This window comes from Pseudochaenichthys georgianus, chromosome 13, assembly GCF_902827115.2.
Source record: "Pseudochaenichthys georgianus chromosome 13, fPseGeo1.2, whole genome shotgun sequence".
Taxonomy (NCBI): Eukaryota; Metazoa; Chordata; class Actinopteri; order Perciformes; family Channichthyidae; genus Pseudochaenichthys; species Pseudochaenichthys georgianus.
In genome coordinates, this window is record NC_047515.1 from 8,706,631 (window position 1) to 8,721,894 (window position 15,264).

The window sequence follows — 15,264 nt, forward strand, 5'->3', positions numbered from 1 at the left end:
TCTGACCTGAGTTTCAACAGTCACATTAAAACAGTTACTAAATCAGCCTACTATCACCTAAAGAATATATCTAGGATTAAAAGACTAATGTCACAGCAGGATTTGGAAAAACTTGTCCATGCCTTTATCTTCAGCAGACTCGACTACTGCAATGGTGTCTTCACAGGTCTCACTAAAAAATCTATTAGAAAGCTGCAGCTGATTCAGAACGCCGCTGCTCGAGTCCTCACTAACACTAAGAAAGTGGATCACATCACTCCAGTTCTGAAGTCTTTACACTGGCTTCCTGTGTGTCAAAGAATAGATTTCAAAATATTGCTACTGGTTTATAAAGCACTGAATGGTTTAGGCCCAAAATACATTACTGACCTCCTGCTAAATTATGAACCATCCAGATCTCTCAGGTATTCAGGGACTGGTCAGCTTTCTGTCCCCAGTCAGAACTAAACATGGAAAAGCAGCGTTCAGTTATTATGCTCCAAATATCTGGAACAAACTCCCAGAAACCTGCAGGTCCGCTGCAACTCTGACTACTTTTAAATCCAGGCTGAAGACTTTTCTTTTTGTCGCTGCTTTTAATTGAACTATTCATATCTTAAACTGCACTGTAACTTTTATCCATGTATTTTTTCTTTTAATGTTTATTTTATTAGCTTTTCTTTTTTAATGCTTAATGTCTTTAATTTTTTGTAAAGCACTTTGAATTGCCTTGTGTTGAAAAGTGCTATATAAATAAACTTGCCTTGCCTTGCCTTGCACATATATAAGCTGTTCAATATTTAATATTCCATGTCATATATTTATGTATATATATATATATATGTGTATATATAATATCTACATGTATATGTTCTATTTTATTTTATTTCTATTCTTGTTTAGTTCTAGTTCTGTTTTATTGTAAAATGCCTTGTCTTTTATGCCGCTGCAACAAAAATAATTTCCCAAATTGGGATCAATAAAGTACCATCTTATCTTATCTTAATAGTGACCTTGGAATTAACAATTTTAAGTCTCAGCGTCTTTAACTTTTTTAGTCAGTATAAGGACCGAAAACGCGACTTCGCAACCATTTACCCAGCAATTTGAATAATGAATTTAATTACATCTGTGCTGAATTGCTAAATAGTTGTCAGATATTCACAATTCTAGCAGGGGGTGATAGCAGACTCCAGTAGGTGTTGGTGTATCTTAGCATTGTAAATTGTAGTTTATTTATTATTGTAAGAAATATACTAAAGGTTGGCCTCAGACTATTAGAAATGCTGTTTGTGTTTTAATTTTCCTCTTTTTTTTCCTAGTAGCTCAGTGTAGCCACTACACTATATTTCTACTTCCTCCCTTACACCTGGGAATTTGTAAAACCATTGTTATGGTTTACCAATGAGGTAGAAATACAACTACAAAGATGGGAAAGTTTGCACTTAACATTTAATGATGTAGACGGTGTTGACCATTCATAATGGCAGGATTTAATTTGGGCAAACGGCACAAATCTGTTCGGATGGAGAGCTTTTTCTGTTGAATGTCCTGTATTTTCAACTAAAAATGTTGTTTTACTTTTACCTTCAGTGATTTCGGGTGCATTAGACTAATGGGGGAAAACACAGTCATTCACAGCCATTACTGAGTCTTTCAGTAATGCGGGGCTTGCTATTAAGTGCTTTTAACACACATTTGCTGGCCTCTCCACGCTCTGTTTTGATGATCTTAACGAGAGGCCATGCACGATTACATACATGTATACAAGGGTCTTGGGGAGGCAGTTGATGAGCGAAGAAAGGCTTTAATGGAACACTTGTCTACTCTGCTCGTCTGCGCAAATCACACATTGGTGAAGTTTGCGCTGTAATGAGACAAATCACATCAGTGTAATCATGTTTAATCTCGGGGGGTTTTTCTGTCTCCCTTCAATTTAGCCTGTGACTTCAGGTTCTCAGACTAAGACAATCAAATATGGTCGTTAAATAGCTGATTACACAAACATACTGTTTTAGGTAGGTCACCGTTAATCCGTGTTTTACTCCATAAATACAATTCTAACATTAAGTAAGAGCTATTAGTGAATTATACAGGACTACAAAAATCACTGTAAATGACTTGTGGGAAATTCGCTGGTTTATTTTTATATTCATTTATTGTGTAAACATATTACAGTTTACTGTTTTCGAGGTGGAGCTTTCCTTTGCAACAATATGCATCAAGTTGCTAGTTTGTTAAGTCTATTTTTGTTAAGACTCTTACAGTGTTGTTTTGACTTCATGGTCTCCTTTGAATCTGAAGGTTGCCTGTTGTTGTTATTGTGTTGCTGTGCAGAGAGGTGCTTATAGGCAAAAAACTCTTTTTAGACTGGCTTTAATGTGTGATTAATGTTGTGTCAAATGTTAGCGAGCTCGATTCTATTCAGATTTATTGACTTTTTATCATTGTTAAGCGTCTTTGAGCACATGTAAAAGTGCTTGACAAATAAAATGTATTATCATCATTATGATGATTATTTAAGTGTATATACTCAGGTAATGTAATTGATATGCGTGTGTGTATATATATATATATATATCATGTTTTACAGGAAAAAGTGTTTTACAGGAAAATATTACATTTTTTGTTATTGTATTTATTATAAATCTGTTTTTATAATTCAGATAACAGATTTACATATTAAACACATGATCAATTTATAAAATATGGTGAATTTTGTTAGGATTTTACAACCAGTATAAAACTAGCTAAACTGATCCAAGCTGTAAGTACTTCCTTAAGCGTTCATTTATCAGTAATAACTTTACTTTGGATACTTGTTAATTGTTGGGCAATTCAGAATCATGTGTACTGTATGTGGATACAGAAAAGAAAACAGGAAAAAGGATGATGAAAAATGAAAGTAACGCTAACATTTTTATTTTGAATAAACAGAGTTTATACAAATGCTTGAAAAGTGAGTTAATAACAGATGGAATTTAAATTGATGAAATAAAGGTCTGTAGGTTAAATCAGGCATGTCTAAAGCCTCCACGCATGTCGGCCATAATCTACGAAACACATCATTAAAACACAACGACATGATTACCTACTTTGTAGGAAAACAAATTAGTTTAGGCTTTTTGTATTTTAATGATTTGTTAAAAGGCACATTCAATCAGCGCTGCAATTTTCACTGCTGTTGGTTAGTTATGTGATTTTTTAAGTGAGAACCGGGCTTTTTGGCCTTAATAAGATGTGCTGTCACACCGCATTACAAGCTGATATGAGAAAGCTGAAGCCTCATCATCTACTGCAGGCAGAGTGTGTGGGCGAGTTGCCCGAGGCCGCTGTAACATGAGCAGATACTTTCCAGCATAGCGTTTAGAAAATGGTGTAAGATTTAATGTAAAACATATGCAGAAATATAATAGCATGAATGTTTCAATATGTGTTTTAAATCAAAATTGACTGTGTGTATTGTTTTTTCGATGTATTTTCATATAAGACTTTCTGCTTCGTTCACAATATCTCTTGGTTCCAGCTAGCTAGTTACCTGTTGTAGTGGAGGGAGCTTTCTGCTTGGACCTGGACAACCTGCGAAGCTTACTTCCTGTCTGCCTGCTCTGGGTGTCCACCTGCTCTGCTTCTTCACCTTGGTTCTGTCCTATAATTTCTCCTTCCTGTCCCTGTGACAGCTCTGTGCTGTCCATACTGACTGAAATAGAACTCTGTCTATCAAAAGCAGAGGCTCGACCTTGCCCTCGGGCTTGCTCAGAGCCAAAAAGTTCTTCTGACAGGGGGGCAGGACTCTCCGCCACTCCAGCCATCCTGGGAGGTGACTTGCCGTTGGCCTCTTCCTGTGGGCCGCCTTCACCCTCGAAAAGTTCTGGAGTGAAGAACACAGTTTGGTCCTCTTCCTTTTCATCTGTACTGTCTACTGAGGGCAGTTCACTTTTACAGGTGGATGGTGGAGAAGGCTCCAAAGGCTGATTGTGTGCTTCCAATTTGATTCCACCGGAACCATCTCCACTCTCTTGCTTAAGACAAGTTGGCTTTTGTGGAGATGAGATCGGCTGCTTCTCCTTGTGCTCTGAATCCGTAGATGTTTCAAAGAGCTGGCTGGAATTACATACTGCTTTTTCTTTGAAGATTGGCTTCCTGAAGCAGGTGCTGGCGGGGCTGAAAATGTTGTACAGAGGCGGACCTGTGTTTCTTTTTTGATGTGAGGGCTCCGCTGGGGTACTGTGCATCGTATTCAACCGTTCTGCATCAAGGAAACAAAACATTTACAGTGGATATTTATTGACCTAATACCAGCATATTAAACCTGCACATCTTGGAAAATATATCTGATCATATTTTATATTAACTTATATTGCAATTGCGATTTGATAAATAATATTGGAGGTAATGATCATTATGATGGGAATTTACAGTGATTCAATATATATGTAGGTTTCCTCGCTATGAAATGTGTCGCCTCTGACCATTGTCAATTATCATATCACATTATCACTTATATTGAAAAATCTATGGAATCTGCAACAAACCAAAGTCTGTAGAATATATGTAGCTCTAGAATACCTCATTGAGAATGGTATTTTCACATATTTTGCTTGCGATCTGGATAACATTTGAATATATTGTGCAGCCAAATAACAAAAGAAGCACTTAAAAACAAGACCTTTTTTGAGGCTCACCATAAAGTGTGACCGGTATGCAGAGTACCGCGGCTGCCGAGGCTATCTTATAAAGAAAGATATAAATGCGGGTTTACGCTCAATATAATCCAAACAAAGGTCAAGGGGATTTAATTAAAAGCAACAGTCCAACATCTGCTCATCAGCTCGCTCCAGCGCCACTCAGGCACGCAAAAGACCTTACAGTAATGAGGCGAGCCACTCAACTGATAGCATGGCCCCCACCCCCAACATCCACCCCAAATTATAAAGGGAGGGGCGGGGTGTAGCTGTCTGCTACAGCTCTGCTCCCAACACACGGAAATTCAACGGGGCTAACAGCTCAACCTTGTCATGACCCCAAAGACAATGGATGCTAGCCGAGGCGATGTGCAAACACGTCACCTAAGAATATTTTCTGTGGTGATGTCATACATCCTTTAGCACAAAAAATGACATGCACCTTTTGAGTGCTGCCTTCCGAAAGCAGCACACAATGTCATCATTTATGTGTATTGACTAGATTAGATTGAAAGCAGATACATATATTTACATTATAAGCCATTATACAAATAAGCCAGAACTTTTGAATTACTTGGTAATGTATTTGGTTTCAATGCATTGTTCCTACGCAAGCTTTTCAGTTGAGGGGGGTGTGTTGCCCGTTTTGGTATCACTTTGACGAAACATTACCTTTTTTTTTTCAAAGGAGGTAGGACTTGAACCAATTGTGTGTCAATCCGCTGCAGAAAATAGTCCCCAACAAATATACTACAGTGACCAGCCAGTTTAGAAAATTGGTAAAAATGACTATATACACCTGAGACTAGATTTACATCTTCAGTCAAATACAGGGGCTTTAGGCAACTAGGGTTACAGCTAAGAACCAACGGGGGTAGAGAAGTAGCAGTGAAGAGTAACATATTTCTGTCCTTGCTAAGGCAGCACTTGTGAAATTGTACACATTGTACACGTTGTAATTGTTTTTGTGGGATTTGTTTTATTGTGTATTTTATTTAATCTCTTGTTTAAGTATCCAGGTTCCAATTAGCCTGAGACTGTCCCAATTTTTCCTTCTACCTTTCTGACACTGCACCATCCACTCATCAAGTTATTAGATAGGCCTTAGATAACTGAGACCAGTCTCACAGAAACAAATCATGAATTGTGATATTGGGAAGGGCTTTGAATAAGACTTGAGACAGATATTAACCTTGCAGTACCGAAACCTGTCTTTCAATTTTGCTCACCTGCTTTTTCTTGTTGTTCAGCTTTTAACTGTGTACGTGAAAAGAAATGGACGCTTGTTGGGCTTGTGTCAAGCTTGGGTACAGGTGGTTTGACACATGAGCTTGGTGTCTGATGTTCTGTGGCTTTTGGTGGACTCTCGTCCTCAAGAGTTACTGACAAGAGACTTTTTGGAGATGAGGCAGTAGAGCTGAGACTCTGACTGGCTGCCAGAGCCACCGACGCTTTCTGTTGAACCTCAGAGAACGCTACCAGAGACTGCATGGCATTGCCGAAGTTGTCGTGATGCTGGACAAGCTGGCGAACCCATTTAGACAGACCTGAGACGAAACAAACACACACATCAAAGACAAACACTACCACACACTTTACAGTGGATAAATATTGCCATCTAGTGTTCAAGTTGAGAGGCTGTGCAGTTATTACATTCAGCCATTGTTCACACACTGTATTGAGTACCTGTGATGTACTTATTGGGATTATTCCGGAAACGGTCATCCACTAGAATTAAGGCACCCCAGTCATTCTTGTGGCGGATACACCTGTTAAAAGAAGTTTGAGGGTTAGAGTGTAAAAGATTAAGAGTACAAAAGAAAATCTTTAATACCACTCTATCTGTAGAGGGTGGATTTACCTTCCCAGGGCCTGGTTCAAAGCTCTGTAGGCCTGAATCTCGTACCAGCGAGAGCCTGGGAGAAGACCTCTTGATTTGCAGTGTTGGTCATTGTACTTCATCTTCAATTCCACCTGCAACCACAGGCCAAGATATTAAAAGCAGATTCAAATAAATAGGGAAGACTGAAGTGCTTCTAACGTTGCCACAGCGCCCTGAACTAGTAATGGAAACGCAAATCAATGTTGCATGCTTGGCGCACCCAAAAGTAAGTGTGTGTGTGTGTGTGTGTGTGTGTGTGTGTGTGTGTGTGTGTGTGTGTGTGTGTGTGTGTGTGTGTGTGTGTGTGTGTGTGTGTGTGTGTGTGTGTGTGTGTGTGTGTGTGCGCGCGCGCGTGTAAGAAACACTGGCACGACAGTAAAAGAAAACAACAAAAAGGTGCTTGTGAAATTAAGCTATTACAACATTTTGTTTCTTCTTTTGAGGGGAAACACTATGTAATAATAATAATGTATAGATCCCAAATGTTCCATGCAATTAGAAATAGTAATCCAACACTACTAAATATAGGCCTACATCATCATCAGAGCGATTGTGTCGTTTGTGGTGATGGAAGGTGTTTTTGTGTACAGAAGGTGTGGCACACAAAGGATGAGAGCAGCAGTTAGAAATCTGTTTCAGCAACTTACTATATTGTGAGGTTTAGTGGCTGATCTGCAGATAACATTATCAGATCTAAAGTCATTTAAAACTTTCAGGTTCCATAAAGAAGGGGTTTGAGGTATCAAAATTCATCACGGAGCATCCTGGTGCAATTTCAGTTGAGACATGCAGTTGTCATTACTCTCCTTCTATTCAGTCCGTTTCTATTGCTTGCTATATGAAGGTGAAATGCCCAAAAAGATTTTGAAGAAAAGTTGCTGGCTACCTAACGAATGCTGACATGTATAACAACAAATATGCTCTCAAAAACAATTGCGAATTCCATTTATGTCAAATGAGAAATAATCAGATTAATTAATTAATTAATTAATTAAGGGGAAACCAATTTGGCATTTGATTCAGGGCAAGCTAAACACCATACTAAGATCCTGAAGTGTTTGTGTCGGATTGTGTCTCACCTACTACAGATTTGTTCTGAAAGGGGAACAAAGGGGCTAAAGAGAGGTCAAGACAGGGTGGAGTGAAGGCAGACAAGGTGGCCAAGGTGACATGAAGCATCCCTGCACAAAAATGCCAGGAAAGCATCCATCCATTTGCATCTGTCGCTGCTGATTTTAGCGCTAACCTTTCAGAATTGACAAGTGAAAAGTTCAGTTGGCGTCTGACGGTATGCCATGCGCGGCAGGCTGCTGAACAGTGCTTTAACTGCTTTTGACAGGTACCGTGTGTTCGCCCTGAGCCCCCAAACACGGGGTCATGCCAGGTACAGCTTGTTCCCTGTCGCACATCACGCAATGCCACTGTGGCCTGTCAGGGCTTCGTTAGGTAAACAAACAAGAAGAGTCACAGGATTTCCTAAATGTCGCCCCTAAAGTTGGACCATGACTAATAACACCTCACCTCAGAAGCATTGTCACAACTGAGCAACACCTGCCACCATGGAAAACTTGTATAGTCTTTAAGAGATTAAAAATCATATATGTATATGTATTTGCATGAAAACAGTAGTGTCAGCAAGAGGAGACCCAACAACTCATATAGGCATGTCGAAGGAGTTAATGCTGCTGGCTTCATGGTGAGAATGTATGAGACACCGGAGCAGTTAAAGAATCCACTTCTAAACCACAGCTGGAACAGAAAGGCCATTAGCCTCAAGCCGGAAGTGTCATCTAAATCCAATCACAGTCCACTTCAGCGTTCGAGCCATCACATCCCTGGTCTCTACCATGTCACCGTCCAATCTAACATGACAGGTTGCATATGTGAAAAAGCCAATTCTGGCTGCTAGCAAGTCTCGCAAATGTGCAAGAAACCACAAGCTGGAAGGGATTAGTTAAAATGTCAAGGGATCACTCGCTTGCTTTGGCCTTGTCCTCTACAGCAACCTGTTCATCCCTAAAAACATATATTTGACCACTAGGCATGATTCGCAGCTGAGCGCATCTGTTTGAGCTATATTTTACGCGGGGTGTGTGTGTGTGTATGTGCGCGTTAGTGTGCATGCCTCTGGCAGTCCAGGACATCTTGTGCTTGTCACTGAGATTGCTGAGCGCCTCATCTGCCACATAAGGCTGAACTGACAGCTGAGTGGCTCATCTTGAAGACAGTGTCCATGTGTGTGTGTGCACACGCTCACAAGAGCAACAAACTATCACACTCTTTTCCAACATGGACCCGCTCACAGTAAGGCTATACACAAAATCCTACCTATTATTTGATTGTTTTATTCTTGTTCCACTAAAAAGTTTACTTTTAGAGCAACGTTGAAAATAATTTGTTGTCACTTGTTCATAGTTCTGGATATTTGCAACAGCGACTGAGTTTGGCGTGACCTACGTAATTTCATTGCACAAGGATTCATGGGTTGTGTAAAAGTTTGTTTTTATTTGAGATAAAAACCATTTTGAAATGATGTTGCAGCACTCTGCCCACAGTCCAACATGAGATTACAAAAAAGTTGCTGCCCCCAAGACTAATGAATGATATACCGATATGATTGTTTGTTAGTGGCAGAACCAAGAACACGACCCCATCCAGGCCTCATCCACCCCGTCCGATGGAGCCACTTTGCCTTGAGTAGAGTGTGAGGGGCTCTGGGAAACGATACCAAGTTAGTAGTTAGCTTAAATTCATCCTGAAAAACACAAGCACCAAGAATATGACCCGACTTTCCGTCTCTGCCGTTAAACAGGTTAAATACCGCGATAATACAACCTCAACAAAAAACCAAGCCCCATCAGCGTCCAAGTATAAACTCTGTTGCCAATAATTGGGCTGAAGGAGCAATAGCCGCGTTCACACTGCGGTACTTTTCCCACAAAGGTTCATGCGAACTTAGTTCATGATCGCGTTCACACCAAAAAGAGCCGGTACTAAAAGTAGTTCATGCGAACCTTTTTACCCCCTCAAAAGTCCCTGCTAGAGAGCAGGGACTTTCGAGCGGCTCTTTTTTGAGAAAAGAGCTATATTTCTGATTAGCCGCATTCACACTGCGGTACTTTTCCCACAAAGGTTCCTGCGAACTCTTTAGTTCGCATGAACTAAGTACAGATCGCGTTCACACCAGAAAAAGTCCCTGGGGGTGGATTAGGCAAATGAAGCCGCTGACGTCACGTCTTCTTCTTCTTCTTCTTCTTCTTCTGCTTTGGGTTTACTGGCAGGCCGCAAATCACTTCACGGCGTATACTGCCGCCCAAAGTCCCCGGCCGGAAGTCCCCGGAGTTGGGGACTGGCCTTCCGAGTAAATCGCCAGAACGCCGACACCTCCTCATCTCCACCGCTCTCATGTTTTATTTTGTGTTGCCATAAGTTAGTCTCTCTGCGTTTCTGCACTGGGCTAATGCTAATGCTAATAATGCTAATGCGAGGATAATAAAATGGCGGCTTCACAAAACTTTTTGGGAGTTTTACGGGGCGTGGTTTGCAATCCGCCCAGCCAATCAGGAATATAGCTCTTTTCTCAAAAAAGAGCCGCTCGAATTTCGAGGGGGTAAAAAGGTTCGCATTAACTACTTTTAGTACCGGCTCTTTTTGGTGTGAACGCGATCATGAACTAAGTTCGCATGAACCTTTGTGGGAAAAGTACCGCAGTGTGAACGCGGCTATTGGCTGGGCGAATTGCAAACCCCCCCCCGTAAAACTCCCAAAAAGTTTTGTGAAGCCGCCATTTTATTATCCTCGCATTAGCATTATTAGCATTAGCATTAGCCCAGCGCAGAAACACAGAGAGACTAATTTATGGCAACACAAAATAAAACATGGGAGTGGTGGAGATGAGGAGGTGTCGGCGTTCTGGCGATTTACTCGGAAGGCTTCAGTAGAAGCTGCTGGGACTCCCAGCAGCTTCTACTGAAGCCAGTCCCCAACTCCGGGGACTTCCGGCCGGGGACTTTGGGCGGCAGTATACGCCGTGAAGTGGTTTGCGGCCTGCCAGTAAACCCAAAGCAGAAGAAGAAGAAGTGACGTCAGCGGCTTCATTTGCCTAATCCACCCCCAGGGACTTATTCCGGTGTGAACGCGATCTGTACTTAGTTCATGCGAACTAAAGAGTTCGCATGAACCTTTGTGGGAAAAGTACCGCAGTGTGAACGCGGCTATTGCTCCTTCAGCCCAATTATTGGCAACAGAGTTTATACTTGGACGCTGATGGGGCTTGGTTTTTTGTTGAGGTTGTATTATCGTTTCTGCCACTTTAGCTTTAGTCAAACAAACAGCCTATTAAAACAAAGTGTCAATCTTCTGGCTGCTCTGACTGGTGTCTAATCTGTATTTTTTATTCAAACCTGTCTAGGCCTCACCCAGCAGCAGGGTAGGATTGCCGTCATTGTCCCTCGGTTTGGCCGTGAAGCCCCGAAAATAATTGTACATCCTACGGCCACCATGGCCTGCGTGCCCCTGATACTTTTAAAATCTCGAAGGTGCTTTAAAAGCGTCAGAACAGTGGTTTCTGAACTGCATTATGCTGCGTTCACAACGGACGCGATGCGAATATTCTCATCGCTCTAACCGCTGGAGTTTCACGCGGCTTTCAGCTGTGTTTACTCCCGTCATTCAAACGGGACGCGCTGGAGAGGGGTCGGGGCTTATGTCCATGTAAATACTGTGGTGGAAACCAACTACGACAACATTAACCTATTTTACCGTGATTTAATTGTAATACACGTTTCAAAATGATGCCGAATTAACTAAATACTGATAACGGTTAGTAAAAACCATGCTTTGCAAGTGTGCAGACAAGAAGGCAGGCGAACAACCTTTAAAATGCGTGTTCTCTGAATGGAGCGATCTCCATTCGATCAGATCAGGCTAAACTAACCTGTAGCTGCTCCGTCCAAACTCACAACAACGTCCTAAAGACAGAATTAAAGTAGCGACTGTATTCGCCATGACACAGTCTGTGGTTTGTACATGTTTAACTTTTGTCTAGTTTCTGAACAGATATGAGGAGCTATGAGGAGCTGTGAGGAGTTGATCACACACACCTAGTTAAGTTACCGGTGCGCCAAGTAGGAAGAGGAGCGCTCAGGAGACAACCGTTTCATTGCAGACTGTTATGTTTATGTGGGGAAATGGCAGTGCATACATTATTTGAGATATATTTACAACTCAGACTTCATTTTAAGGATATGTCGGCCAGACAGTATCTAGACGCACCGCCTTCGTTGTATTTACCTTCATCAGAACAGCGAGTGACTGCAGGCTGCTACGTGTTAACCACACACACCTCTACACACATTGAACTGCCCGATTACTCCCCCTTTTATTAGTTTTATGAAGGAGATGTCCAGTCACCAAGGCGCATGATGTGTGTGTGTATGTGCTCAGCTCAGCTCTGTGTGTTCAGTGTGTTTGTGTCTGTCCGACACCGGTATTTGTTTTCAAATGACCATGAACAGTAATTTACACACATCTGGTTAACTCCATAGGTAGCCTATATGCGGGTGTTCCCAAAATAAATTAGTTTAATCTTAATCTCTCGATGTAGTGCTAAATGCTGTCGAACATATACCGGAACGAACGTCACTATCATAATATCTTCTGAAAACAAATGCCAGTGTCACACACACACACACACACACACACACACACACACACACACACACACACACACACACACACACACACACACACACACACACACACACACACACACACACACACACACACACACACACACACACACACACACACACACACACACACACACACACACACACACACACACACACACACACACCACACACACACACACACACACACACACACACACACACACACACACACACACACACACACACACACACACACACACACACACACACACACACACACACACACACACACACACACACACACACACACACACACACTTTTACATTTCAAAGTATTGCTTGTGTATACAGTTGAATGTTTGAGCTTCACTGTGCACTGCTGAATGATATGTGCAGAGTTTGACCCTTGAAGGCTGTTTCTTCTGCTCGGATATTGAATATATGTGTTACATATTAATAGAATTTTAGATTTGATTTTGGATTTGTGAATGGGAGAAGTAGTAGATGGAAAAAAGACCAAACACTAATTATTCAAAGTAGAGTATTTCATTGTATATACGGAAATACTAAGGAGGCATAGGCCTATATGATGATATCATGTTTGATATTATTGATATTAAAAAAGTGATTTGTTTTCCATGTCATTCGTGTGTTTTTCTTATCAGAAAGTGACGTTATTTATTCGTAAGCTCCAAATCCAAATGTTTCCCTAAAGGGCCTTTGTGCCCTGGCATGTGACCTTTGCGCCCTGAAGAGATGTGTCACACCAAAGGCCAAATGGCCTTGCCCCTAAAATGACGAAAATCCAAGCCTGCCCAGCGGTCTCTCATATTGTCTTCCTCCACCAAGTCCAGTTTACTAAGCAATAAGCATTAAGCATGCATAGTACTTGATTTCAACAAAATAAACAAAAATAATCTCACATGGAAAATACATTTTTATCCACATTGAATGGAATGGTTTTGACTGTCTTTGTTCTTATCCAACCCCTCCTTTTGCTTGGATTCATCTTAAGTGGTCTACAGACTGGGAATCTTAACATTTTTGTTGCACCAACCAACTTATATACAGAGCAAGTAAAAAAGGTTTGACTTATTTGTAGGTAAGGTTTCTTGTGCTTGAGCAGTGTTTAACATTGTTTATATTTGTTAAACTAAGGTACGTTTTGGTATTAGTATTTAAATGCTCTTTAACAAAAAACATTGTGTAGGAATAGGTCTGCATTTTGTTAATGGTAAAAAATGGGTTGAACAAACTAAAAATAATCGGCCTTTAGTGCTGACAAGGACAGCACAAGGGCTGATTGTGTATTATATAGCTTTTCTTCAGTTGCTGATGATAAAGCCACATGTAGAGTCTTGAGTGTGCCTGGAGCATCCATCATTCCGTCCACTGGATGATTTCCATGAACTCTTCAACATTCCTCCAAAATCTCCTTTATCCATCCGTTTGACATGCTTGCAGGCTTTAAAATTAAAACGCTCCTGTGTCTGTCTTTAATAAAGGGCAATGGCAAAAGGTTGACTGAGCCCTTCATTAAAATAAAAGAGATGCCTTATCAGTTGTAAGTGTCTTTTTATTGCTTGTTAAAACCACTTATTGGTTGATTCACTCACGCACGACGTGACTGTTCACTGTAAAACATGCCATTGGAAAAACTCAACATAAATGTAATGCCACCTTTGGCAGGGCTTTCTCTGCAGAGGACTTTTCAAGTTCAACCTTTGATCTTTGTGACAATAACACAACAGGCCAGTAAAATGCCATGCTATGTGCTTAGGCTGAAGCTTCTAAGAGTTATGCCTGTCTGGGAATGCAGGCCATGCAGGCATCTAAAGTGCTGCAGTAGTTTAAATGAAGAGAAGCTGGGCTTACACCTCTTATCCTAGCAATGGGGTGCTGCCGTGTGAGTGTGGCATTGAATGAATGAATGAATGAATATGTCTGGGTCTATGTGTGCTCTAACGAGAATGTGCACATGTTACCACTAGTGCATGAAGTGACAATGTAAGAATATGTCACGCATGTGTTTGTGTGTACCAAGGGAACTTCTAGTGCGAAACATATGGTGTAAATATGATAGTGTGTTAATACAACGCATTCATGAAGGTGAACATTTGTTTAAAGACAACCCAATAACTCAATTTGAATAATAAGCTAATAATATGCTAAGCTACTTGTATTTTTGAAGGAAAACAACTTGGGATGCACCATGAAGCAGAGGCCCACCGCCTTATCCGAATTAAGACTGCCGCTGTTAAAGCCAAATAAAAAAATATACACTTAGTAGTCCTGCAAAATAGCAGAGGTGCTTCAACATACTGGCTATAACTTACAAGCTGTTTAAGCAACAATATAACAGTGTATTTCAGAAAGCAAAATGAACAGAGATGCATTGTGGTAAAAAAGGTTGAACTTCAGCTATTTGGCAACACTTGCTTGGAAGAACATGAGTATCGATCACCACGTTTCTATATACAACCAAGCATCATTGCTCAGAGTACACTGAATCTCTCCTCACGTGGAATTGAACATAACATGTAATAGTATTGACTATCCAATGTCTGTGTGTAGGTTTGTCTGTATGTGTGTCCTTATAGGGCCTATTATCGCTCAGACAGAGTGCTGCAGCAGTAATCTTGCTCCTTTAACATGAGGGCTACGAGGGCTAGCTGCATGGCATTGAAAGTCATTAGTGTCAGTGTCCCCATCCTCTCAGCGGTGTAATGGGGTTAGCTCAAAGACCTTTACAGCCCCTTCAGGGCTTCCCTAGGGGCCACACTGCCTCTGCCACTGGAAGAGGAGATAACAGGAGGAGGAAAAGACAACTAGAGAGAAGACAAAGGAGAACTGAGCAAAGCTGAGGCTAAAGATGCAAAGAAAGACTACGATCTAGAATGTTACAAGCATGGTCTCTTGGTTCTCATCAGAGATGACACAATAACATATATAGTATACTTCTTAAATAATACAATACAACACCGTGCCTTAACAAAGGCATAATGACTGAATCTCCACTGAAAGCCAGACAAACCTTGCCTGATTT

General features: G+C 41.0%; 1 protein-coding gene across 1 annotated transcript in view; it reads right to left on the reverse strand.

Annotated features, from left to right (window-relative positions):
- Positions 1–15,264, reverse strand: part of brip1 (BRCA1 interacting helicase 1) — a 121,004-nt gene that overhangs the window by 53,657 nt on the left and 52,083 nt on the right. Inside the window, 5 exon segments of the mRNA XM_034097979.2 lie at positions 361–369; positions 3,518–4,228; positions 5,894–6,211; positions 6,351–6,433; positions 6,526–6,638. Coding sequence (XP_033953870.1) covers positions 361–369; positions 3,518–4,228; positions 5,894–6,211; positions 6,351–6,433; positions 6,526–6,638 — 1,234 coding nt within the window.